This window comes from Cajanus cajan, chromosome 3 (genome assembly GCF_000230855.2).
Source record: "Cajanus cajan strain Asha chromosome 3, NIPB_CcT2T_4, whole genome shotgun sequence".
In the NCBI taxonomy this organism is placed as follows: Eukaryota; Viridiplantae; Streptophyta; class Magnoliopsida; order Fabales; family Fabaceae; genus Cajanus; species Cajanus cajan.
Window position 1 is genome coordinate 19,167,194 of NC_138519.1, and position 26,158 is coordinate 19,193,351.

General features: G+C 36.3%; 1 protein-coding gene across 1 annotated transcript; it reads right to left on the reverse strand.

The window, feature by feature from the left end:
- Positions 1-797: 797 nt before the first annotated feature.
- On the reverse strand, positions 798-2,187 carry LOC109795317 (ethylene-responsive transcription factor ERF035). Its single transcript, XM_020354774.3, has one exon. It carries the CDS (start codon positions 1,946-1,948, stop codon positions 1,106-1,108), a length of 843 nt encoding a protein of 280 aa, XP_020210363.1. The 5' UTR covers positions 1,949-2,187; the 3' UTR covers positions 798-1,105.
- Between the last annotated feature and the right edge of the window lie 23,971 nt (positions 2,188-26,158).

Sequence of the window (26,158 nt, forward strand, 5' to 3'; positions counted from 1 at the left end):
TATTAAAAGTTAAAAAAAATAAATACTATAAGCAAAATAATTTAATTATAATATTATTATAACGTGAGATTTCGTCTAAGGTACTGATAATAATAATAATAATAATAATAATAATAAAATAAATATATATATATATATATATATATATATATATATATATATATAATTAAAATCTTTAATTTACGGCTAATCTCTTTTACTTTAGTCGAACAAAAAAAAGTTATAAGTTAGTTATAATTTGTGGAACAAACCTAAAACATGCTCCACTAGTTAAGAGCTTTTTTCAGCCGAAATTAAAGGAAAGAATGTGTTCCAATTTTCTCAATCCTAAATATCTTTCATATGTAGTAGAAAAGTGACTTTGTCTGATATTGTATGTATTCCTAACTGATACGTAATTTACTTGATCATGGAATAGTCTTTGCTCACCTAAATCTTCAGATTAAACTCCACTGACACTAATTTTCTAGATGCGGTGAAATAGCACATAACTTCCTTCTTTTTCTATCCCTTTCACTAATTCTTTTTAATTATATAAAAACATTACTGATATTCTTCAAACATTATACTAACTCTTAACTATTTTTAAAAATTATATTACACTGTATTTTCTATTGGAGATGTTGTTGTAAAGTTTAAAAAAACATATCTACAATCTAACGAAACTAAGGGTACAAGAGTAGTTACTTGTATTTTTATTTACTAAAATAGTTAGAAAATTATATAGTCCTACTTCAGGCGAATAAACAAACAAAAGTGGATGAAACAATTAATACAGGAGTTGAGTCACATTGGTATCTTTGATGGCTTATATATACTTTTCCTTGTCTTTATTACTTGAGACTTTATGGTTCTCAAAGACTTCATAAGAGGGGGAAAAAAAACTATATTGGACAAAATAACAGCAATAGACCACACTCATTTACTGATAAAAAAAATGTAAACTCTTCTTCAACTGGTTATTCTCTGTGCAGAATGCAGTTGCAGTGACTAAACAGGAAAAAAAAAAAAAGACAAAAAAAAGAACTCAGGATGTTATTCTTTTTCCTTGTGTTCTTATTTAACTTTGTATTTTACTTGGAAAAAAAAAAAAAAAAAAAAAGCTCTAATAATTCTCCCAAAAAAAAGACTCTTCAAGCCTAAAGCCACTATCAACTGCACACAAATGCCAAGAAGAAGAATAGGAGCAAAGTCCATCATGAGGGAAAAGATCTGGAAGGTCAAACAAGGTATCATCATCATGATTGGTAGAGGGAGAGCTTGAAGCCTCTAGAGTGTTATGATTGTCCATTGAGAGAGATGAAGAAGAGGCTTGTTCTGCTTGGCATGGTTCTGCTTCTTCTTCTTCTTCTTCTTCTTCATCACAATGATGGAGCACTTGTTGTTGAAAGGCAGTGTTTGCTGCTTTTGCAGCTGCAGCTTGAATGTCCTTAGGTGAAGTGCTTTGTGGCCTTGGAAGTTGCTGAGCCAGTTCTGGGAAATTGAGGTATGCTGAGTGGCCCTTGATGGCTAGTGCAGCCACATCATGTGCCCTAGCTGCCATTTCTGCTGTAGGGTATGTTCCTAGCCATATTCTTGACTTCTTTCTTGGTTCCCTGATTTCAGACACCCATTTTCCCCAGTTTCTCATCCTCACACCCCTATAAGTAGGGTGGTTGTTGTTCTCCCTCTGCCTCTTCTTGCACCCCTTTGAGTCCTTTCCATTCTCCAATGAGCCTTCAGAAGTGGTTGAGTCATTTTGAGGGGTTTTGGTTTTGGTTTTGGTTTTGGCTTTGGTGCATGAATCTGAATTTGAGGTGGAAGATGTTGAGGTACAAGTGTTTGGGTCTGTGATGGTTGAAGGGGTTGTGGTGGTGGAAGAGGAGGAAGATGTGGCAAAGATGTTGTTGTTGGTGTTGGTGTTGGTGTTGTAGTTAGCATCACTTTCCATATTGATACATTTTTTCATGGTTGAGACTTTGATGAGTGTGGTACAGAAGGAATGAGTGGAGAGTGCATAAAAATAAATAGACCTGCTATGCTAGCCTTGGGAATTATTTATGATTCTCCCAAAAAAGAAAAAGGGATTTGTGTAAAGAGGGAAGAAAATAATTAAAAGAAAAAGGAGAAAAAGGAATATAAATAAAAAAAGGCATGGGTTCCAAAAGGCACAGTTGTGCTACATTCAGCTAATTTGTTTTCCATGTGGGAATTGAATAATAATGTGGTTAGCTTAATTTTATAGACTAGTGCTTGTTTGTTACCCACGTCTGGCCTTTTCTAGTGTCTACATTCTGTTGTGATGTTCATAACTTCTCCATATTTACATGTGTTTCCACAGTTTTGTTCTCCTTTTTATGAACAACTCTTTGGGCTCATTCAGTAAGTGGTAGGCCCATATTTTTACTACCATGATTTTTTCATGAATGCTTCATAATCATAATGACCCTTCATTCTAATTTATCTTTAGCTATCACCATTGATTTGTGAATTGGTCTTTCTTAATTTGTTCTGTACTTGGTGATTCTACTATAGTTTTATACAATTTTTTTAACATAACAGGCAGTATCAATGCCCCTTATTTTCAAATTTTTATATCATCAGCTTGTTAGTATGTCCTCTTCAACTTGACCCAATTATGTGTCTTAACCTGATCTGGCCCCTGCTAGAGATTGTTCCATTCCCAATATTATTATTACTATTATTATATATAAGCTATTTTTTCTCCAGTTGTGATCACTCGGCTCAACCAATCGAATCAAGACTGTTGTCTCACAACCGCTGGTGGAAATTAATTCTATTATTCAACAAATCCTAATTCCAATTTTTTGTGCAATTCACCAGTTGAGGCTACCCACGTGGGTTTTGGTACTGAAGGAAGAAGACAACTGACGCAACACACACCAGTAGGACTGTTACAATTTCATTTTCCCTATAAAACAAATAATGTTAATTGACACAAAAACAGGAGTATCCGGCAATCAATGAATTAGATAGATTGATATTTAACACAATTTCTTTAAATAAAGTCAAGAATTGAGTTTTGTATATCAAGAAAAATATAATTAAAAAGAGAGACCTCATTAAAAATGGTTAATCAAAAATTTAATAAATATTTCATACTAATAATATAATTATACAAAATAATAATATCGGCATCCATCATCATGTTTGAGAAGCTTTTGATAAGATATTTTCTTTTCATCACATTTGTTCTATATAAAATAATCAAACTTTAGACCTTACTTAAAAAATTAAATCTAGTTTTATTTAAACCAATGACTTATTAGTTTGGAAATATACTTCTTATATATTATTGCTTGTAATTTATTAAAATAATAATAAAAAATTGATGATCTCACATTGTTTAATAAGTTTTCATTATCTTGTTATCACTAATAAACTAGTGTCAAAGTATTAGAAAAGTGTATTAAAAAATGTGTGGATCTACTACATGGCTAACTGTCAATTGTAATTGCTTAAAGCTATGTTGACATAACAAAGGTTGAGACACGGATTTACTTTAGCACAAAAACATGGCTGACGTACACATGCTGCACATGGTTGTGGGCCAATGCTGGCTCAAATGCCATTTTTTTCTGGCCAAGGGTCAACTATATACGCAAACTGTCTTGTCCATATATTTTTTTTTGGTGTTGAAATTCAAAATCTGTGCCAACCCATTGGAAGCATGAGTCGTGTGGGTCAAAGAATTGCAGGAAGATCAAGTTCAATTGTTTTTTTACTTTTTTTTTGAGTAATATCTTTTTTTTTTGGTAATAATCAAGTTCAATTGTTTAAAGCAACAAATGCTAGGTGAAGATATTTATTTATTATGCATGATGGTGGGTGAATATTTACCCAAAAAAACAGTGCTAGGTGCAGAAAAAAAGAATGCGACGGAGTGCATTGAAAGGGAAAGAGAGAGATAGAAGAATTTTAACAACGCACCAGAAGTCATGTAACTAGGAAACGTCTTTGACAAATCGAGTTAATGGGGTAGGTTCAACAATTACTTATTCCATGAACAATCAAATGAGGATTAGTAGCTTCTTGTGAAATAAATAAGGTACTGTGTTTATTTTTGTTTTGAATGAAATGAACAATGATACTTTTGATTGATCTAGATTTTTTTTTATTCTAGTACGTAGGACATATGTGTTTGTTTCTATCATGTTAACGAGGTATCTACTGCCCTTGTCCCTATTTTATGTTCCATGGTACCAGGAGGAAAATGTGTCACAACTAAAAGACAACAACACCCATGTACTAACCCACATAATTCAATTGGTTTAATGCCTTACTAATTTTCCTTTTCATTATCCTCAATTGCATCAATACTAATAACGTTTGATAAATAGCAATAGGGAGTTCAAGAGGTGGGGAGAAATATTTATTTATCAAACTATGTTCTCGTTATATAACAATAAGAAATATTTAATAAAATTAATACTTTTTAGATACAGTAAAATGTCTTATAAATACTATTATTTTCTTCTAAATGGTCTTATAAATTTATAATAAAAACAAGAAGAAACATAACATCATATCATCAACAAGTTATTTCAAAATCTTAAATATGGATTCGATACTAGTTTCTTGCTGTTTTGTTTATCAGTTATAATAATAATAATAATAATAATAATAATAATAATAATAATAATAATAATAATAATAATAATAATAATAATAATAATAATAATAATAATAATAACAACAACAACTGTTAAATAGTTAAGTGAAGACATATAAATAACGTTTTTCTAACAATTTTTTCTATTTAGATAAAAGTTAAGTCCAAGATAAAAAAATAAAAAATAAAAAAAAACCATTAATATGTATTGGTAGTAGAATAAGGCCATAAAACACCTTGGACTTAAAATCATTTAGTTATTTTTTATTATTAAAAATAGAATTCTACAGTCAAAACACCTTGAGAAATTGTTTGCATCGGTATATCAAGAAAAAAGGTGATATGCACATGAAGTTTATGGGCTTGGTGTACTTCTGTATATTACACAAATGTCTATTATGTTATTAATCTTGCAAGCATTGATCTGCAGTGGCAAAGAAGTTTTGTCTTAATTACAGCCACTCTGGATATAGTTTCTCAATAAATAAATAAATAATGAGTTATTTTTTAGTGAAAAATTCTGACATCTAGACTTTCTCTTAGTCAAATGATGTTGATAAATGTAAAGAGGATAACATGTATATGTCAACTGAGTGAGAATACTTTCAATGATAAAGATTGGAATTAAGTAAATTTGAGAACGTAAATACATTGATGCTTGTATATTTTGTGGCGATTCTTTCCATCACATACATTTCAACAATAAAATATTGGAATTAAGTAATTGGTGAAAGTAAATTCTTTTATGGTTGTACATTTATTTTTGGCAATTCTTTCATCATAAACAAACAAATATATAGTTCTTCAGGATTATTTTTGTCTATATTTTCATTATTATTATTTTTACTACCATTATTATAATTATTGACACCACATAATTACTATTTTCATGGTTACTATCATCATTGTCATCATTGTGAACATCATCATCACCATTTGAATCACCACTATCGCTACTTGCACTGCTTTCATCACAATCATCATTATATCATCACATGATGTGACAACACCGACAATTGTAATGGTGACAATAGCAAAGATTGAGAAAATTATGATGGTAGTGGTATGTGGTATTTTTATTTATAATCTTGTAAACTAAGTTAATTTTTTAATCCAATGATTTATTAGTTGTTCTCATATTTTTATATAAGCAAATGTTTTCACTTAGACGACTCCACCCCATATGTATGTTGGGGGAGGAGGTGGAGGAAGTGATGTACTTATTCCAAGAGTAACTATTGGTAAATTAAGTTATTTTATTTAATAACTCACGATTTATATTAATTTTTAATAATACAAATGTTAATTAAAAATTCTTAATGAATATATCAATTTCAAAAAATTTTACAAAATTTGAAAACTATTTGATTGTATTGTTAATCTATTCATTGGGAACTTTTTAATCAATCCGTTTAATTATTGAAATTCACACAGGAACGGATCTACATGCAAGAGAGTAGGGGAACTTGCCCCCACTACCATTTTACACATACATATTTTTTTTATCAAGAAAAATATATTTCAAAAAATAAAAGTTATATTCTAATAAAATAAATAAATATATATATATATATATATATATATATATATTTAAATTACCGTATGTATAAAATATAAATTTGGAAAAGATGTTCATTTATTTGATATTTATCAAACTTTCGAAAGAGATTAGTTATCATATGTGATAAAGAATACTCCTTAATAACGAATCAATTTTTTTTAAAAGTTTAATTATAATATATATATATATATTAATGCTCACATATATAATATGATATACTAAAAAATTAGTTTTTGATAAAATAAAATGTGTAGTATTCATGTTTACTTTTTGTGTTTTCTATTTATTGTATATGTTGATTAAAAAAGTCAAAATGATAAAAAAAAATTGTAAGGTTGTATACATTGATTAAAAAAATCAAAATATAAAAGGTTGGAAGATTTATGTTTTATTTAGAATTTTTATTATAAAATATGTTTTAAAATAAATTATCTAAAAAGTTATATTAGATATTAAAAACATGTTTATATGATAAATAAATTAAACTTGATTTTCATATAATTTAACATATTTATTTTATATTTTTATTAGTATTAAATTATTATAAAATAAGTCTTTAGGATTGTAGTTATAAATAAACATTTAAAAAAATATCTATGAAAAATAAATAAGTCAAATTTAGGACATGTATTTTTAAAGAAAATTAGTTTCAAACCTACTAAATTATAATATAACTTAGTCTAATATAATTTATTTTCATTCTTAATCGTAATTGTAGATTTAAAAACTTGTAAAAAAATAATTATGATATATATTTATACTTTTAAAAGTTATATGTAAATTTTGTAATACTACAAATATATAAATAAGTATTGCCCCTACTATCTAAAATTTATGGATCTGTCACTGAATTCACACACCCACACGCATGTATACATACACACACGCAAACACACATACAATCTACAAGATAAATTTTTATTTTATATAACTGAAATTTATAATAAATATTTTTAAATATATAAATATATATTATAATTAAATTTTGATATAAATAAATATTATTATCATATAAATTATATTATAGGTTTATTGATAAATAATTTATAAATATAAACAAAAAGATAAACTATAAAAATAAGAGGTTAATAAAAGTTCTAAAAAATGCTATCATTAATAAAAAATAAAAACACTCCCATTGAATAATTATATCTAAAAAATAGTCCCATTTAAGATAATTATTATAAGTTATATATACTAACATTTTAGCTAGTGCAATCTACATGATAATTATTTATTTTATATAAATAAATTTATATTGTATTATAATTAAGAAATTTAATAATAAATTATATTTTAGATTTATGATAAATAATTTATATTATATTACACAATTAATTCGTTCATTTCATATAAAAATATAAGATATACTTGCACGTTCAAAGAGTGAATCATCACTACTGTGTAAAGGACTTTCTATGTCGAGTGTTTTAAACATTCCATATCAACCTTAAATGTGACATAGATCTCGGTGACATAAAATTTCTAGACATTCTATAAGGAATCACCATGTGATATAGAAAGTTCATTTTCTTTGTTGGGTGGTCACTATTCGTCATAGTATGAGTACGAAATGTGTTTTAATCACATTTGCACGGACATATAACACGTGTGATCACACACGACATAGATCAAATTTGTCATAGAATGTGCCACATTCTATAGCGATTGTGATTTTACCGTACACATTCTATAATGAGTAAGGTCACACCTATCATAAAATGTGTATTTTCTATGATGGGTATGGTCACACTCATCATAGAAATTGCATTCTTTTAATATTCAATTTGGTTTTTGAATTTTCTCAAACTTGTACATAAAAAGTACAATCGAGGCATTTTAATACAACATACTATTGTCTAATTCAATACAAACCTATATAAAATACAGTATCTATCATTTAAATTGAAACAATATACAAAGTAAACTAGTTAATGATCAAAGAGAGTTAAGAATAAAGCTAATGTTGACAAGAAACTAAATTAATTAATAACAATGCACAATTACTATAAGAATGTACCAATTTTATCAAATAACAATGAATCTAAAGTAAACTAGCCAATGTACACAAAGAAAACCAAAATAATGTACAAAAATATAAAATCAACCCTCAAATTGACTCAAGAAAAGTAAACATCCATCTTTTGCAAATATCTTTTAACTCTTAATCGACAAATGGAGTTGGATATTTTAATACCTACAATTAATTAGAAATAAAGATAAGGTAAACATTAGCCAATCATTAAATAATTAAATAATTATTTAATATAATTAATTTGACAAAAAAACCCTCGAAAGGTTAAACTTGCATCCAAAAACTTTTGAAAATTAATGATAAACCAAAAATAGTTAACGAATGAAATTAGTATTTGTTTCATGAAATTATTATTTGTTTCATGAAATTATAAAATAAAAATCCATACATCTCTCCGTGATCTTCAGCTTTAAGGCATGCCTAGTCATCATCACTAATCTATGATTTATTGACACGCCTAGCTGAAAGATCTCCAAAGACATTGCAGATGCCTCTACCTCGTTCAGTTGTACAGACACAACCTAGATGCTCTACACGACCAAACGCAACCATCAATATGCCCTCACACCCCTCCTCAACAAATGTCCCATGTGTGAGTTACTCTTCTAAATCATCTTACAACACAATAATTTAAATAAATATATATGTTAGTAAAGCTTCCTTGGTAATCCATCCAACTTCTAAGGAATTAAATACTTACAATCTTCCCTACCACTTCTAAGTTGCCTCATTGGTGTACTCCTTTAATTTCCTCTATGGAGTCGTTTTCATTTGGCATGATGAGTGGGTCGAGTTTGTTGATTGATCCCCAATCCATCACCCAAAGTAGAAGCCTCCTTAATCATGTCATCTTTAGGCTTCTCATATCCCCCATGATAAATCACGTGGGTGTAATGGTCTTATCAATATTCTATTTTGAATGTAAGATGTTTGTGTTCACTACTTCTGTTCATAAGTGTTTTAGCAAATTATTTTTGCAAAGGGGAGTTCTTGTCATTTCTTGTAAAGTCTAGTTCTTTCTTTCAACTATCCTATTTTGTTGAGGTGTTCTTGGTGAGAAGTTGTGAAAGATACCATTTTTTTCGCAAAAAGCTCTTGAAATCAAAATTTTCAAATTCGGTTCCACGATCACTTTTGATGGCAACAATACAAAATCATTTTTCAATTCGAACACAATTACAAAATATTTCAAAGACGTTAAACGACTCATGTTTGTGGCTTAGAAAATATCTCATGTATTAGAAGAGTTATCTACAATGACAAATCCTTACTTTTTACCTCTTAGACTGAGTGTCCTAATTGGACCAAACAAATCCATATATAATAATTCTAGTGGTCTAAAAGTGGAAATAATTTTCTTGGCTTTGAAAGATGTTTTAATATGTTTCCCTTTCTATCATGCTTCACAAAGAAGATGTGTTTTTCAAGAGATTTTAAGCAGTCCTTTTACTAAACCTTTTTTTGGTTACTTTTGAAATGTATTTCATATTGACATGCCCAAGGTTTTTATGCCCAGTCTATTTTTCATCTTCTCTAGATACTAGACATGTTACATTTTGTTTGCTTAAACTAGTCAAATGGATCTCATAGAGATTATTCTTTTTCTAAGCTGTAAAAAGTATAAATTCATCATCTTATTTGACTATATATCCATCTTTGTCAAATACTATTGTATACCCACTATCACAAAATTGACTTATGTTAAGTAAGTTATACTTTAGGCCTTCAACATATAAGACATTATTTACAATAGGTATAGAGTCTTTACTTATCTTACTTATACCTCTGATTTTTCCTTTTCCACTTCCAAAGGAGACTGATCCTTCATGTGATTGGAGGTCTAGGAACATAGACCTTTCTCCTGTCATGTTTCGTGAGCATCCACTATCCAAGTATCGGTATGAATCATTTCTTCTTCCCATTAAGGATATCTACAATAGAGATTATTTGAAATTTTGGTACCTTGATTTTCTTAGGTCTTTTTTTGTTAGTCCCCATGCCTTTGGTCTTATTCTTTCATCTACCTAGAAATCTATCTCCATTTCCACTGGCTTTACGAAGAGAGACATTGGGTTTGGCTTGAGATGTCCCTAAACTATGGACAAAGCCAAGACCACTTTTGTCAAAAAAAAAGTCTTCTATGCTTTACAAGTATGTTTAACTAAGAAGATCTGTCAACAAACTTGGCTAAGTCTTTCTTGAGTTGTAGGCTTTTAGTTTATAATATTGTAACCTTGGGTGGGATGGACCTAGTGATTTTTTCCTTGAGAGACTTTATATCTACTAAAGCATTTGACATTTTCTTCTTAAGTTCAAGGATCTTTTGTTTTTCTTCAAGTTTCATGTATTCAAGAGAGATCATGTGAAAGTTTGCTAGGAGAGTCTCAAAAGACATCTCATCATCATCAGATTCAGATGAATAAGAGTCAGAGTTAGACTTTACCTCTACGTCTGTAGTGTCTAACTCAGTGTCTACCATGAGGCATATGTTGGCCTTTTCATCTTTTGAATTACTTCTTCCGTTGTTGTCTAGATCCTTCCAAGTGGCCATTAGACTCTTTTTGGCCTTCTTCTTGGAAGACCACCTCTTCCTTTGTGAAGGGCAATCAACCTTCATGTGACTAGACTTCTTGCACTCATAGCAAACAACCTCTTTGTTGTCAGTTTAACTAGACTTTCTAAACTTGTCCTTCTTTACAAAAGTTTCTCAACCTTCCTTTCTTTTTTAGCATGTCTTTGAACTTCTTAAACATGAGAGATATCCCATCATTTGTAGAGTCCTCAAAGCTATCACTTGAGTTGTTGGGCTCAGATTTTGCCTTTAGCATTTTCTTTTTTTCTCTTTTCTTACTGGTTTCACATCCCTTCAAAGCAATAATATCATTTGTGTAATATTCTAAATTTCAAATACAATATTTAATTACAATATTATATAACTTTAGCATTCTCAATTTTATTATTATTATTTTGTTCTTAAAATAATAGTCTAAAATTCTAGTTACCATATTTTAGCATAAATAGAGATTTAAGTACAATATTTTTATATAATTTTAATGTTATAAAAAAATTATTAAACTGAAATGGAAATATATAATATTTAATTATAATGCAAAAAATTTTAAAATCCTATTTATAATATTTTCAAAATAAGATTTTAATTACATTATTACTATGAAGTATACATATTTAAATTATAACTTTCTAAATTTTCAATTTGAAAATTTTTCTCTTTATGTGTAACGACCCGGCTGGTCACTACACGCGGCACAACACACTAGAAACACCGCACAGAAAAGAACAAGTGTATACATATAGGGTCTAGAATATATACATATACATGCTCCAATCTGAACAGAGTTAAAGTGTACAAAAATACAATCAAGTGCTACTACCCCAAGTAGCTCAACCACAAAACAATCACAAAAGAGATCAGCTCCGCCGGTCCGCTGAAGACTCACCACTAGTCACCCACCTATCCCTGCTCTGCTCCCATACATAGTATGATCATCGCAGTCCAAACCACATGGAAACAACAAAGGGTAAGCTAGTGAACAGAAACAACATATATACATAAATATGTGAATAGTAAACAGCTACAGCTATCAGCACATCAATCAACACATCAATCAGCTTAACAAAAACGACTTAAAATACCACAACATTCAGCAATAACAGCACCGACATAGCGGCTATAACAGCGTAAACAGCAATAAAACATATAATGCATCGTCACGCATATCAGCTCAGAGATCTCCTACAACAGCTCCTATCAGCACGGAGCACAGCACTACATAGCAGCAATAACAGCACCACTCAAGTGGCTATAACAGCACCGCATAGCGGCAATAACAGCACCGACTTAGCGGCTACAACAGCACCACAATAGTGGCTAATAACAGCACAAAACTCATCATTATACAGCACAGCCAAACAACTCACAGCACAACAATATACATCTATTACAGCTTAACATCGTATTTCAGCATTATCATCTAGTCAGCACAACATATTCATCAATTATAGCTCAACTCAGCATAAAACAACATTTATCAGCAATTTCAGCATTATCATCTAGTCAACACAGCATATTCATCAATTTCAGCTTAACACAGCCTAAAACAGCATCTATCAAAATCATCACTCAGCTCAACAACATTCAACACAGTTCAGCTTTTCATCATACGGCATTAACAACATTAATCAGCATAAACAACATTATCAACAGCATGATCTACAACTTTACAATATACAACATACATCATATTCAACACATAATACGGCTCATCCATCTTGTTTACAACTCATTTATCTTGTCAAATTACCACCCAGACAACACCAATCAACCTAAACACCTAAAATAAGTTCCAACTCAACCAAATCACTAACTGTGAAATGACAACCTTCACCTAAAACAGCGTATCAGGAGCTATGCTACTCCTACCATGCTCATCCTTATCTCATATGAAAGATAAGAAGATTTAATACAACTCTCAAGAAGACACCAAGTCCAAATTCCTTCATCTACCTTGTTAAAAATTCTAAAAACCGCAGCAGCTATAAGCAATGCTGGCAGCTTGACCCCTCTTCACTATAACAGCCATATCTGGAGTTCTATAACTCCTTTTTGGGTGATTCCAACGCCATTGGAAATCTAAGATCCAAGGCTACAACTTTTATGAAGACTTTAAGACCAAATTCGGTCATCAAGACCCACCGCTGCAGCGCCCAATCCAGCGCTTTAGCTGCAACTCTCTGCCAGTTCAGTTTGCCTTCCACGGCCATGGCTGCAGATCCACGGCCATAGCTGCAAGTTTCTGCCACTTCAATTTTTCTCCACAGCTATGGCTGCAAAACCACAGCCATGGCTGCAAGTTTCTGTCATCACATTTTTCCTTCCCACGGCTATGGCTGCGAATCCACGGCTATAGCTGTGGGTTCCTGCAAGTACATTTTTCTTCCACGGCTATAGCTGTGATTCCACGGCTATAGTTGTGGGTTTCTGAACTTCCAAAAATCTCCATGGATTTCACCTTCGTTTTCACTCAAAACCTCCATGAACTTGCAATCCAAGGAGACCCAAACCATGCTACAACTTAAATGCAATACTACCAACTGTCGCCACCGGCCCGAAACGGGGCTTTCGGCATTCGCGAAGGATGGTTGGACTCGTTTTTTGTTTTAAAATGTGGATTGCTAGAAAGACTTATTCTCAAACTGAGACCTCGTCAAACGAGCAATTTTATTAAAAGGCTCACCAATCCATATTAATCCCAAGCGGGACCCTCCATGGATTTAGTGGTTTTCGCAAAAGGAGGATTCGTGGAGTCGCCACCAATGTTTTACTCAAAACATTGGAAAAAGGGATAAGGCAATTGATTTAAAAATCAACTTTGGCCACTACAACCAGAGTTGGGTAAGGGAGTCGGTTACGCGTGGGGAAGGTGTTAGCACCCCACGGCGCCCCTTTCGGGTTCCCTATGACAGATTATTTTTAAAAGAACAGTATAAAATTACTAAATTACCCCTATTTATTCTAAGCAATTATAAATTGACTATCTACATGATGACAGTTTAAATATGCACACAGAAAGCAGTAAAAGAAAGGATTGAAAGGAAACCTCTTGAAGCGTGCTTTTATATATTGCAAAGAACTGGGAAGCGTTTTGGCGTTCCCTCGCTCTACAAGCCCGCTCCTCGCTCTCCTAGAACAAAATTTTAACTAAGGGAATCAAAAGATTTCCCCTCGACTAAGTTCGATCCTCAAGCAAAATGGCTCGGGGCTCCAGAACTTCGTCGGATCGACTCCCAGAGAGATTTCTAGGGCAGAACACTGCTCAAAAACCCCAGAATACTCAAGGAGGGAGTCAAAACTGAGTGAAAAAGTGTCGAATGACGTCCAATTGACGTCATATTTATAGGGAATAGGCGCAATACGGCCTACAGGGGCAATACGGCCGTATTGAAATTTTTGAACTTCAATACGGTCGTATTGGAGTTCAATACGGTCGTATTGAAATTCAGAAATTTCAATACGCCCGTATTGAGTTCGCTGCGGTTGTATTGAAGTGTCAATACGGTCGTATTGACTTCAGTACGACCGTATTGAAGTGCCAATACGGTCGTATTGACTTCAGTACGGCCGTATTGGGCTTTTTCCCTCCACTTCCTTATTTTGAGCTATTCTAAGACCTCTAGACCTACAGAGAACCCTCCTAGGGCCTTCGAGGAGTCCTTCTGGCTGATTATCCTTCAGTCTTCGAGAGTCTTCAAGCTTTATTTCCGACCCGGATAATTTTAGGGGTCTACAGCTGCCCCCCCTTTACTTAGTCGGACGGCCTTTTGGTGTATCGGCTGACAAGTAAAGGAGTTGACCCAATTGTCCGGGTATTGTGCCGACCTTCTGACTTGTAGCGTCTTCCGGTGGAAAAATGTTGAGTAGCCTCTCCAGGTGGGTGCATACCTCGGCGCTTCTGACATCCTCGGTAGCTGAGTTTACCTTCTCCAAGGTCAACTTCACTCGACGTCCGAGCCGGAAGTTAGACATCAACGCGCCTCTGATGACGCTGATGGTTGAGTACCGCCTCTCCAGGCTTAGCTTCACTCTTTGTTCGAGCCGGAAGCTAAATATCCTTGTGACGACGGTGAGCAGTGTGAGTTTTGCCTCTCCAGGCCTTGCTTTGCTTGTTGCCCAAGCTGGAAGCTGTAAGTACCGTCCCTCCAGGCTTAGCTTCACTCTTTGTTTGAGCCGGAAGCTAAGTACCTTTTGTGACAACGGTAAGCGGTGAGTACCCCTTTTCCAGAGATAGCTTCGCTCATTGCCCGAGCCGGAAGCTGCATACCTTCGTGTTTGTGACGACGGGGTAGCGTGAATATCTCCTTTCCAGGGATTCGTGATGATTTTGTCTCCACAGTCCACGATGCTGCTTCGACGGTTGTTTTTTGATTTTGTGCCACTAAGGGCTGGATAACGCAGGGATCCGTCTAGGGGATGTGCAGTTACTCATAGGTTCTCGTGTCCCAACTTTCCATTGCGTAGTTGGTTCCCACTGGGGAATTTCTGATTCCTTTGGGTGCAGACACAAAGATGCTCTTTCTGATGTGAGCGGTGCCTTATGATTGGCTAACGTCCTTTCGACGTTAGTGGAGTATCCCGGTTATCCTTGTTCGGGTGTCTCTTTTGGTTTTCTGATTTTGCTGCCTCTGTGTAGGCTGTTATCCACTGGGGGATTTTGTCGTTGATTTTGATTAGCCTCTTCTGTTAGGCGTATCAGCTTGACGTTCAATGATTGGCTGAGAGCCAGATTCCACTTGGGGAATGATTATTGATTTTTTTATTTTTCTCCTTCTGCAGGGATGCCTCTTGAGTAGGCGACTGGGGATTTGGGGATTTTATGTATCCCAGAGTATTATTTAGGAAGCCTCTACAGGCTTAGCCTCACTCGACACTTGAGTTGGAGAGCTATCTTCACTGAGGAAGTTTAAGTCCTTTGACTTGGATATTCTGCTTGGGTGATCGTGCGTCCATTGGGAATGTCGTCGATCTTGCTTTGATAGCTCTTGCTGGGGATTTTGAGTCCGTGAGCGTGAGTTGAGGTTTCTCTGGGGAGTATTATTTCTGCGAGCCTCTCCAGGCTCAATTATTCTTTGATGTGGGGGATGAGGAGTATTGTTTCGGCAAGCCTCTCCAGGCTCAGTTATTCTGTATAAACTGTTTGTCGGATTTTCTATATCCTTGCCTTTTTTCATTTTTGGCTTTTTCTGTATTTTGCCTTTTCTTATGTTTTTGGCTTTTGCTGTACAGAATTTAAATTGCTAAAGAAATTAAATTCAGTTATTATGAGAGAGTATTATTTCGGCGAGCCTCTCCAGGCTCAGTTATTTTGAGAGTATTCTTTCGGCAAGCCTCTCCAGGCTCAATTATTCTGAGAGAGTATTATTTCGGCGAGCCTCTCCAGGCTCAGTTATTTTGAGAGTATTCTTTCGGCAAGCCTCTCCAGGCTCAATTATTCTGTATGATGCTGCTGATTTTCTGAATCTTTGCTTGCTGCTGTCATACACAAGCAATTTTCTATTTTTCTATTTTATGCAGTTGCCTCATGATAAGGTCTTTTGAATGTGCAACTAATGTGTGTGTGATGCACAAATGCAATACAATTTTTTATTTTTGTTCATTTATTTAGAAAAGTGAGTGGCTCTCCCTATCCTCTTCTTCTTGGAGGACTTTCTGTCATTGACGCGAGGGAGTATTTTTGTGAGCCTTTATGCAGGAGATTATGGATTTTACAGGAACCCCTCCAATTTTCTTTTATTGACCGATTATTAAGAGTTTCGTACAATTTTTAGAAACATCAATTTAAAGGCATAATCACAAGGTCAAGAAAGAAAAGAAACAAATGGATATTTTATTGATATTCACAAATGTTTATACAGAAAGATTTACAAAAGGAATTTCTGAAGAATGGCTGGCCAAGGTAGGCTATACATTTTTGGCTTAAACAATTATATCTGTAATTGTCGCTTTTCTCGTTCCCCTAATCGTTTTGGGTGAGATGCCTGAGCCAGGAGTGTAGATACTGCAAGACGCTTGCTTCTAGAAGATTATCACTTGAACCGCCTTTCGGTTTTCGGTTCAAGTGATCGTTGCTTGCTTTACTTTTTGCATCTTATTCTTTTGCCCCTAATTTTTGCCTAGGACGTGTCCTAGCGGGGATAATTTTGCCTTTGTTTTGCCTAGTACCCTTGTACTGGCGGGCTTTTTGTTTTGCCCTAACTTTTGCCTAGGATGCCCTTTTTGGGTTTTCATCCTAGCGGGCTGATGCAAGCAACGTCTTCAAGCATAATACTTCTTTACCACGTCAGCATTGACTGGGTATCGAAGTTCTTCTCCGTCCATGTCTGTGAGAATCAATGCTCCTCCAGAGAAGGCTCGCTTCACCACATATGGTCCTTCGTAATTTGGGGCCCACTTTCCGATTTTGTCCTTTTGAGCTGGTAGCAATTTCTTCATCACCAGCTCTCCCTCATGGTAGATTCGAGGATGGACTTTTTTGTCGAAAGCCTTTTTGATCTTCCTTTGGTAGGCTTGACCATGGCATATGGCGTTTAGTCGTTTTTCTTCGATAAGGTTCAATTGGTTGTATCGACTTTGAACCCATTCTGCCTCGGAAAGTTTTGCTTCCATGATTACTCTCAGAGATGGTATCTCGACTTCAATCGGCAGAACTGCCTCCATTCCATAAACAAGGGAGAATGGAGTAGCTCCTGTGGATGTACGTACTGAAGTCCTATAACCATGGAGAGCGAAGGGTAGCATCTCATGCCAGTCTTTGAATGAGACAACCATCTTTTGTACTATCTTCTTGATATTCTTATTGGCTGCCTCGACTGCCCCATTCATCTTTGGTCGATATGGGGAAGAGTTATGGTGCTGAATTTTGAACTCTTTGCACAGCTCTTCCACCATCTTATTGTTCAAATTGGATCCATTATCAGTGATGATTTTATCGGGAATACCGTATCTGCATATGATATTCTTTCTGATGAAGGATGTTACCACCTTTCGGGTCACATGAGCATACGATGCCGCTTCTACCCATTTGGTGAAATAGTCAATGGCCACAAGGATGAACCTATGTCCATTGGATGCCTTTGGCTCGATGGGTCCAATAACATCCATGCCCCACATTGCAAATGGCCATGGTGAAGCCAGAACATTGAGTGGCGTTGGTGGGACGTGAATATTGTCGGCATATGCTTGACACTTGTGGCATTTCCGGACGTATTGGTAACAATCCCTTTCAATGGTCGACCAATAATATCCTGCTCTGAGGATTTTCTTAGCCATTGCAGGCCCGGGAATATGGGTACCGAAAACCCCCTCATGTACCAAATACTTTGAGCTTTAGGATACCATTGTTGATTGCTGCTTGGATTCCTAACGCGCAAGCTTCGTATTCGGCCATGTTATTTGTACAGTCGAAATTGAGTCTTGCTGTTAGAGGGATATGCTTTCCTTGTGGGGAGATTAACACTGTCCCAATCCCCTGTCCAAGCATGTTGGATGCTCCATCAAAATACATGGTCCACGCATCATCTTTTGGTTCTTCATGTTGTATACTCATTATATGCTCATCGGGGAAATCATCCTGAAGGGATTGGTAATCATTGGTCGGCCCGTGTGCTAGGTAATCAGCTAGGGTACTACCCTTGATGGCTTTTTGTGTGACATGTATGATGTCAAATTCTGATAATTGTACTTGCCATCGGGCGATCTTCCCAGTGATTATTGGCTTATCGAACACATACTTAATTGGATCCATTTTGGAAACCAACCAAGTAGTATGCCTTATCATGTACTGCCTGAGCCTTTGTGTTGCCCACGCTAACGCACAGCAAGTCTTTTCTAATGGCGTGTAGCGGGTTTCATAATCAAGGAACTTTTTGCTCAGGTAGTAGATGGCTTGTTCTTTCTTTCCAGTTTCGTCCTGTTGCCCTAGCACGGCTCCCATGGACTCATCAAGCACTGTCAGATAGAGGATTAATGGCCTTCCCTCGACAGGTGGCACCAATACTGGTGGATTGGCCAAGCACTGTTTGACCTTGTCAAAAGCTCGTTGACAATTCTCATCCCAAGTTTCGGAATGATTCTTGCGCAACAGCTTGAATATTGGTTTGCACGTGTCAGTCAACTGTGCGATGAACCTTGCGACGTAGTTCACCCTGCCGAGGAATCCTCTAATTTCTTTCTCAGTTTTAGGAGGAGGCATTTCCATTATTGCCTTTACTTTATCGGGGTCAACCTCTATGCCTTTTTCACTAACGATGAACCCAAGAAGCTTACCCGACCGAACTCCGAAAGTACACTTAGCCGGGTTTAGCTTAAGCTGATACTTACGAAGCCGATTGAATAATTTTCTCAAATATTGGATGTGGTCCATTTCGTCTTTTGACTTTGCGATCATGTCATCCACGTATACTTCAATTTCTTTGTGGATCATATCGTGGAATAGTGTCACCATCGCTCGTTGGTAGGTGGCACCCGCATTTTTAAGTCCAAAAGGCATCACCCTGTAGCAGAAAGTCCCCCAGGGTGTAATGAAAGAAGTTTTCTCGCGGTCTTCTATATTCATCTTGATTTGATTATACCCCGAGTATCCATCCATAAAGGAATAGAGTGTGTTTGTGGCGGTGTGATCCACAAGTGTATCGATATGTGGCAAGGGAAAATCGTCCTTTGGACTGGCACGATTCAAATCCCTATAATCAACACACACTCTAACTTTCCCGTTCTTTTTAACGACTGGCACAATGTTAGCCAGCCATTCAGAATACTGGGATACAACCAAGAATCCCGCGTCCAATTGTTTTTCCACCTCCTCCTTAATCTTTAAGGACCATTCGGGCTTGATTCGTCGAAGCTTTTGCTTAATAGGTCGAAACCCCTCTTTTAAGGGCAACTTGTGTTCGACAATGTTGGAGTCCAACCCGGGCATATCATGGTACGACCATGCAAATACGTCCTTGTATTCCCTCAATAATTGAATTAATTGCGTTCTTATTCCATCACTGATACGGGTCCCAATGTTGACCTCTTTCAATTCTTGACCCTGCCCCAAATTCACGGTCTCCAATTCTTCTTGATTCGGTTGGAGTAGACGAGCTTCTTGATCTAGCAGTCTTTGCAGATCCGGAGAGATGGTCTCCTCATCACTGTCCAACTCAACCCATTCACCCTCGGCTTTCGGATCCCGGTCAGAGCGAGCAATCACAGACATAATTATTTATTGGTTCTGTTTAGGTTTAGAGTTTATTAATATTAATGAGAGGGAGAGAATAGAACAAAATGAGAGAATAATGTGTGAAAAATGCCTTTTTATTGATATATGAGTGTAAAACTGTACAAAACCCTTTATTTACATGAAAAGGTCCTCATGATCTCGGGTACTGATCATGAGTCCCTAAAAGAAAAAAATGTGGAGGGGCCCTATCATGGCTTGCCCTTCTCTCTACTCCTGCTGCGGTAGAGGATTCTTGCTTACGTCGGGCACCGTCGAATCGAAAGTGACCCACCCAGCGTCGATAAGGTCTTGGACCTTATACTTGAGAGCTCGGCAGTTCTCCGTTGAATGTCCCTGTGCCCCCGAATGGTATAAACATTTGTCTTGTGGATTGTACCAATCGGGGTAGGGTGGGTTCACCTTCTTTGGTGGAATGTAAGCTATAAGACGCGCCTCTACTAGCTTCGGCAGGAGATCGCTGTAAGTGGTCGGAAGTCTATCAAACTTCTTCACAGAGTTGTTTTGCGATTTGCCTGACTTCGAAGCGGAAGAAGACGGAGCAATGGTTACAGCGTTGACTCCTCCTTCTTTCTTCTTCCCGAAGACCTTCTTAGCTTCGTATGATTGGGAAGGCTTAGCCAGCTTCCCACTTTTAAGTCCTTGTTCCACCCTTTCTCCAATGGTGATGATGTCCGAGAAGAGTGTCGTTGTGTTCCCTATCATTTTATCGTAATAGGGACCAGTCAACGAGTTGATGAATAAGGACACCGTCTCTTTATCCGACAGCGGGGGCTCTATCTGTGCCGCCAACTCCCTCCAACGTTGGGCGTACGCCTTGAAGGATTCATCGTTCTTTTTACTCAAGGCTTGAAGATCAGACCTATCGGGTGTTAGGTCGATGTTGTATTTGTAGCGCTTGAGGAAGGCGTCGGCCAACTGCCTCCATGTGTGTACTAGATTTCCATCTAGCTGCATATACCAGTTGAGTGCAGTTTCAGCTAAGCTCTCTTGAAAGCAGTGGATCAAGAGCTTTTCATTTGTGGCATATGCAGCCATCTTGCGACAGTACATGGTGAGATGACTTTTAGGGCAAGTCGATCCCACATACTTTGGGAAATCCGGCACTTTAAATTTAGGAGGGAATTGAATGTCCCTCACTAAACACATGTCGGCGGCATCCTTAACGTCAAAGTCATGCCCCTCCATAGCCCTTAGCCGATCCTCGAGGGCATGGAATTGTTCCTTTGAGACCTCGGGCTCTTTTATTATAATTCCTGCCCCAAGGGGTACGGCGTTTGGAGGATCTTTTTCATGCTCTTCCTCCTCTCCCTCATGATGGGACCCATGATCACTATGATGAGAATCATGGATGTTGTGATGACGCATGAGTTCCATCATTTGCGCCATCTGCTCTTTAAGCTGTGAAAGCTCGGTTGTGAGCTTCTTGTTTTGCTCCTCCAATGCTTCCATTTTCTTGATTTTCCGTGCGCGTGTAAGGACAGAGAGATGACCAGCCACTTTCTAAAATGAATGTTTAGTTAGTTTATTTTATGGAATGAATACACTCTTTAACATGAGCTTGATAAACCTCCATCTTTAAGGCGCTGCCTTTTTAAGACGGAAGTTTACCACCCTTCTTTATCTATGATTTCTCCCCAACGGAGAATCTCTATAGTCATGGGTCTCTTTCACTCATGTCAAGAGGTATTGGTGATCCTAAAATGTATGTTTTCATGAGGATGCATGATGTCTTATTGGTAATGATGTACATGCTCCTCACTTTTATTATATTTTCACACATGGTCTTTCCTCTCATGTCATGGTTTTTTATGCATGGGGATTATTTTTAGACCTTATCACGAGGTTATTTATTAATGCACAAACAATTGCACATAAGCATTTACACAAACAATTCACTCATCCACGAACAGTCACGAGCAAATTACGAGGTAGGGGTCTCCTGCAGAAAAGTGCATATTCAAGGAGGATCTAACTGTTCTCACTTGGTCAAAGGCCCCCAAGGTGCCCCCATTATAGGGACCCAATTCCTCTTGTCGTAGGTCGATGGAAAGCTCCAACGCACCGTCGGACTCAAGTTCATGGTTATCACCTTGAGTGATGTTTTCCGACAACGGTCTCATAGGCTCCTATAAACCCATCAACCGGCCGTACTAACATCCACTCCCTATGGATTACCACTCATGCCCCCGGGTATAGAGGGAACTGTTGTGTGCAAAGGTTTGTGTACAATTTTTATTTCAAACAATTGCGGAAAATTAAACATACAACAGTTATTAAAGCCAAATAGATAAACATGTTATCATACAAGTGAGGGGTAATAAAGTAATTTTAACTATTATTTGTTAAAAATAATCTGTCACTAAATGGGACTGACTCTCGAGGCTTCCCCAGCGGAGTCGCCATCTGTCGCCACCGGCCCGAAACGGGGCTTTCGGCATTCGCGAAGGATGGTTGGACTCGTTTTTTGTTTTAAAATGTGGATTGCTAGAAAGACTTATTCTCAAACTGAGACCTCGTCAAACGAGCAATTTTATTAAAAGGCTCACCAATCCATATTAATCCCAAGCGGGACCCTCCATGGATTTAGTGGTTTTCGCAAAAGGAGGATTCGTGGAGTCGCCACCAATGTTTTACTCAAAACATTGGAAAAAGGGATAAGGCAATTGATTTAAAAATCAACTTTGGCCACTACAACCAGAGTTGGGTAAGGGAGTCGGTTACGCGTGGGGAAGGTGTTAGCACCCCACGGCGCCCCTTTCGGGTTCCCTATGACAGATTATTTTTAAAAGAACAGTATAAAATTACTAAATTACCCCTATTTATTCTAAGCAATTATAAATTGACTATCTACATGATGACAGTTTAAATATGCACACAGAAAGCAGTAAAAGAAAGGATTGAAAGGAAACCTCTTGAAGCGTGCTTTTATATATTGCAAAGAACTGGGAAGCGTTTTGGCGTTCCCTCGCTCTACAAGCCCGCTCCTCGCTCTCCTAGAACAAAATTTTAACTAAGGGAATCAAAAGATTTCCCCTCGACTAAGTTCGATCCTCAAGCAAAATGGCTCGGGGCTCCAGAACTTCGTCGGATCGACTCCCAGAGAGATTTCTAGGGCAGAACACTGCTCAAAAACCCCAGAATACTCAAGGAGGGAGTCAAAACTGAGTGAAAAAGTGTCGAATGACGTCCAATTGACGTCATATTTATAGGGAATAGGCGCAATACGGCCTACAGGGGCAATACGGCCGTATTGAAATTTTTGAACTTCAATACGGTCGTATTGGAGTTCAATACGGTCGTATTGAAATTCAGAAATTTCAATACGCCCGTATTGAGTTCGCTGCGGTTGTATTGAAGTGTCAATACGGTCGTATTGACTTCAGTACGACCGTATTGAAGTGCCAATACGGTCGTATTGACTTCAGTACGGCCGTATTGGGCTTTTTCCCTCCACTTCCTTATTTTGAGCTATTCTAAGACCTCTAGACCTACAGAGAACCCTCCTAGGGCCTTCGAGGAGTCCTTCTGGCTGATTATCCTTCAGTCTTCGAGAGTCTTCAAGCTTTATTTCCGACCCGGACAATTTTAGGGGTCTACACCAACCACATGCAACCCAAAAACCTCAAGAATCACAACATGCATGCATCCAAAACTCAAGAAGAAAAATCATCAATGTCCAACCTTCCATCAATAAACCAAAAACCCCAACTTTACCCACATGCAACCAACACAACCAGAAAATCCCCAAATTTTATCCAACCCCGAAAACACATTTTCCTTCCAGACAGCCCATAAATCAGCCAACATCAAACATCTCATGAGTTTCTAAACTCATTTCAACCAATCCAAGCGAAAACTAGCTTCCCTTACCTCGGTGCGAAGAATCCGAGCTTCCGGGAAGGAGAAACGAAAGAGAAAATGGAGAAGGAGAAAAGAAAGCTCCGCTCCTCAGCAAGCTCCACGAGATGTGCACCACCTAAGCTCACAGCTTCAGCTTGGGGAAAAAGAGAACAAGATCAGACCAAAGATAAGGAGAGAATAAGGCAAAAATGAGAGTGAGTGAGAAAAGAGAGTTGAGAGGGAGAAGGGGGGACAGTCACGGGTCTCACATTATGAATAAGATTTTATTTTTAGTAAATTAAAGTGATATAAATTATACTCAATTACATTATGAAATGTATGATAATTTTTTTAGAAATAATGTTAGCATTTTATTAAATTTCAATTTTTTAAAATAAATAAATCATGTGTGAATGGAAGGATTAAATATATGTTGGCGTGTGGATAGGAAAAATCTGAACAAGCACGAGCATCTGCAATAAATTTTTACTGAACTACTATATATGACTTATATATATTAAAATATTGTTATGAAGTGATGTTGTGCAGATAACATCTCTATCCTTATCTAAAGTTGACGGAACGGGGGCGTAATCATTAAAATCTATTGAAATCAGATGAGTTGGTTATAATGTAACTAAACTGTAGACATTTTTGTAAAATCGAAACTAGTGTAATTTTAAAAATAAAAAAAAAATGTATATATATATATATATATATATATATATATATAATCCCAGCATTCTGTGACTATAAATAGGATAAGGGGGCCGTTCAGGAGAAGAATTTGAGAAAGGATGAGAGCAAAAGGAAGAAAACGTGAGGATAGAAGAAAGAAAAAATTGAGTAAAAAAATTAGAGTAGGAGCACAAGAGAGAAAAGTGAAAAAGAATTCCTTTTACCTGTTTCGAATTTTTTATTTCTTATATGGTTATATTTAATTTATGTTTGTCTATATTTAATTAATAAAATGTTCTTAATCTCATTTTACTTACTTAATTTTTGATATTTTTAACTCTAAATAACTAATGAGGTGTTCCTAATTTATGTTGTTTGTAATGTAGTAAGTTATTTCAGAAGGTCCAAAAACTCAATATAGGTGATTTAGTAGCCCAAAACGAGCCGTTCCCAAACTGGAACGGGCCGTTCCAAATTACTAAATTGACCTGTAAATCGTATTTGAGAACAAGTCGTTCCAAACCCCAGAACGGGCCGTTCTGGATGGAGTACGGGCCGTTTTGGATGGAGAACGAGTCATTCTGGATGAGTCCCAGAACGGGCTGTTCTGGTTTCAGAACAGGTCGTTCTGCATGTGATTTTTGCACATGATGAAGGGGTGCAGAATAGGCCATTCCGGATTCGAAACGGGTCGTTGTGGCCACTCCTGAACTTCTATAAATAGGGATTGTGTGGTTGAGGAGAAAGTGAAGTTTTTTAGAGAGAAGTTTTAGAGAGAATGACTCTGGGTCTCTGAGCTCCTTTCTCTCCCAAATTTCTCTGTATGATTCTTTTTCTCCTCTAGATCACTATTGTCTTCTGTCTTTTCTTGAAATTTAGACTAGAAAGCTTGCTTTGGGTGGATTGAAGTTCCAGGTTGAGCTTTGGAAGGAAATTCTACTTCTCCTCAGTTCTTGGTCATTTTGAGCCAATTTTCAGGTAAGGAAAGATAGAATGTTTGTTGTTTAGGTTGCATGTGAGTTTAGAAACTCAATTGATGCATGAGAGTTGAGGATCCATGGTTGGATCGGAGAATTCGCTCATTTTTTTGGGATTTTGGGAAAAATGGGGTTTTTGGTGATTTTGATGCATCGGATGGGTGCATGTGAGATTTAAGTTTATTTTTGAGTTGTATGGAGCCTATGCATGTTGTTTTGTGTTTGCATGTGACTGGATTTGTTGGTTTGGATGAGAGTTTTAGAACTTTCTGACTGGAATTAGGCCGGGCGCAGGTTGAGCGCGCCGGGCGTGGAAGAGCTTAGGGCTCTCGAGTTGGATGTTAGGCTGGGCGTGATTTGGTTACGCCAGGCGTGAGTGTGTTTGATGTTTTTGGATTGAAATTGATGCTTATGCATGTTTAAAGTTGAAATTTTAGATCATGTATGTATGATATATGATGTATGGCGAGGTGTGATTCATATGTATGCTTGGTAATGATATATATGAATGTTTAAATATGATATGACATAAGTATATGTTCATATGAGTATGATTGTTGATCATGATGGTGGGTAGACCACGTGTGATGTATGATGCATTATTGCATGTGATGTCTTATGACATGTGTATGATTGTTGATCATGATGGTGGGTAGA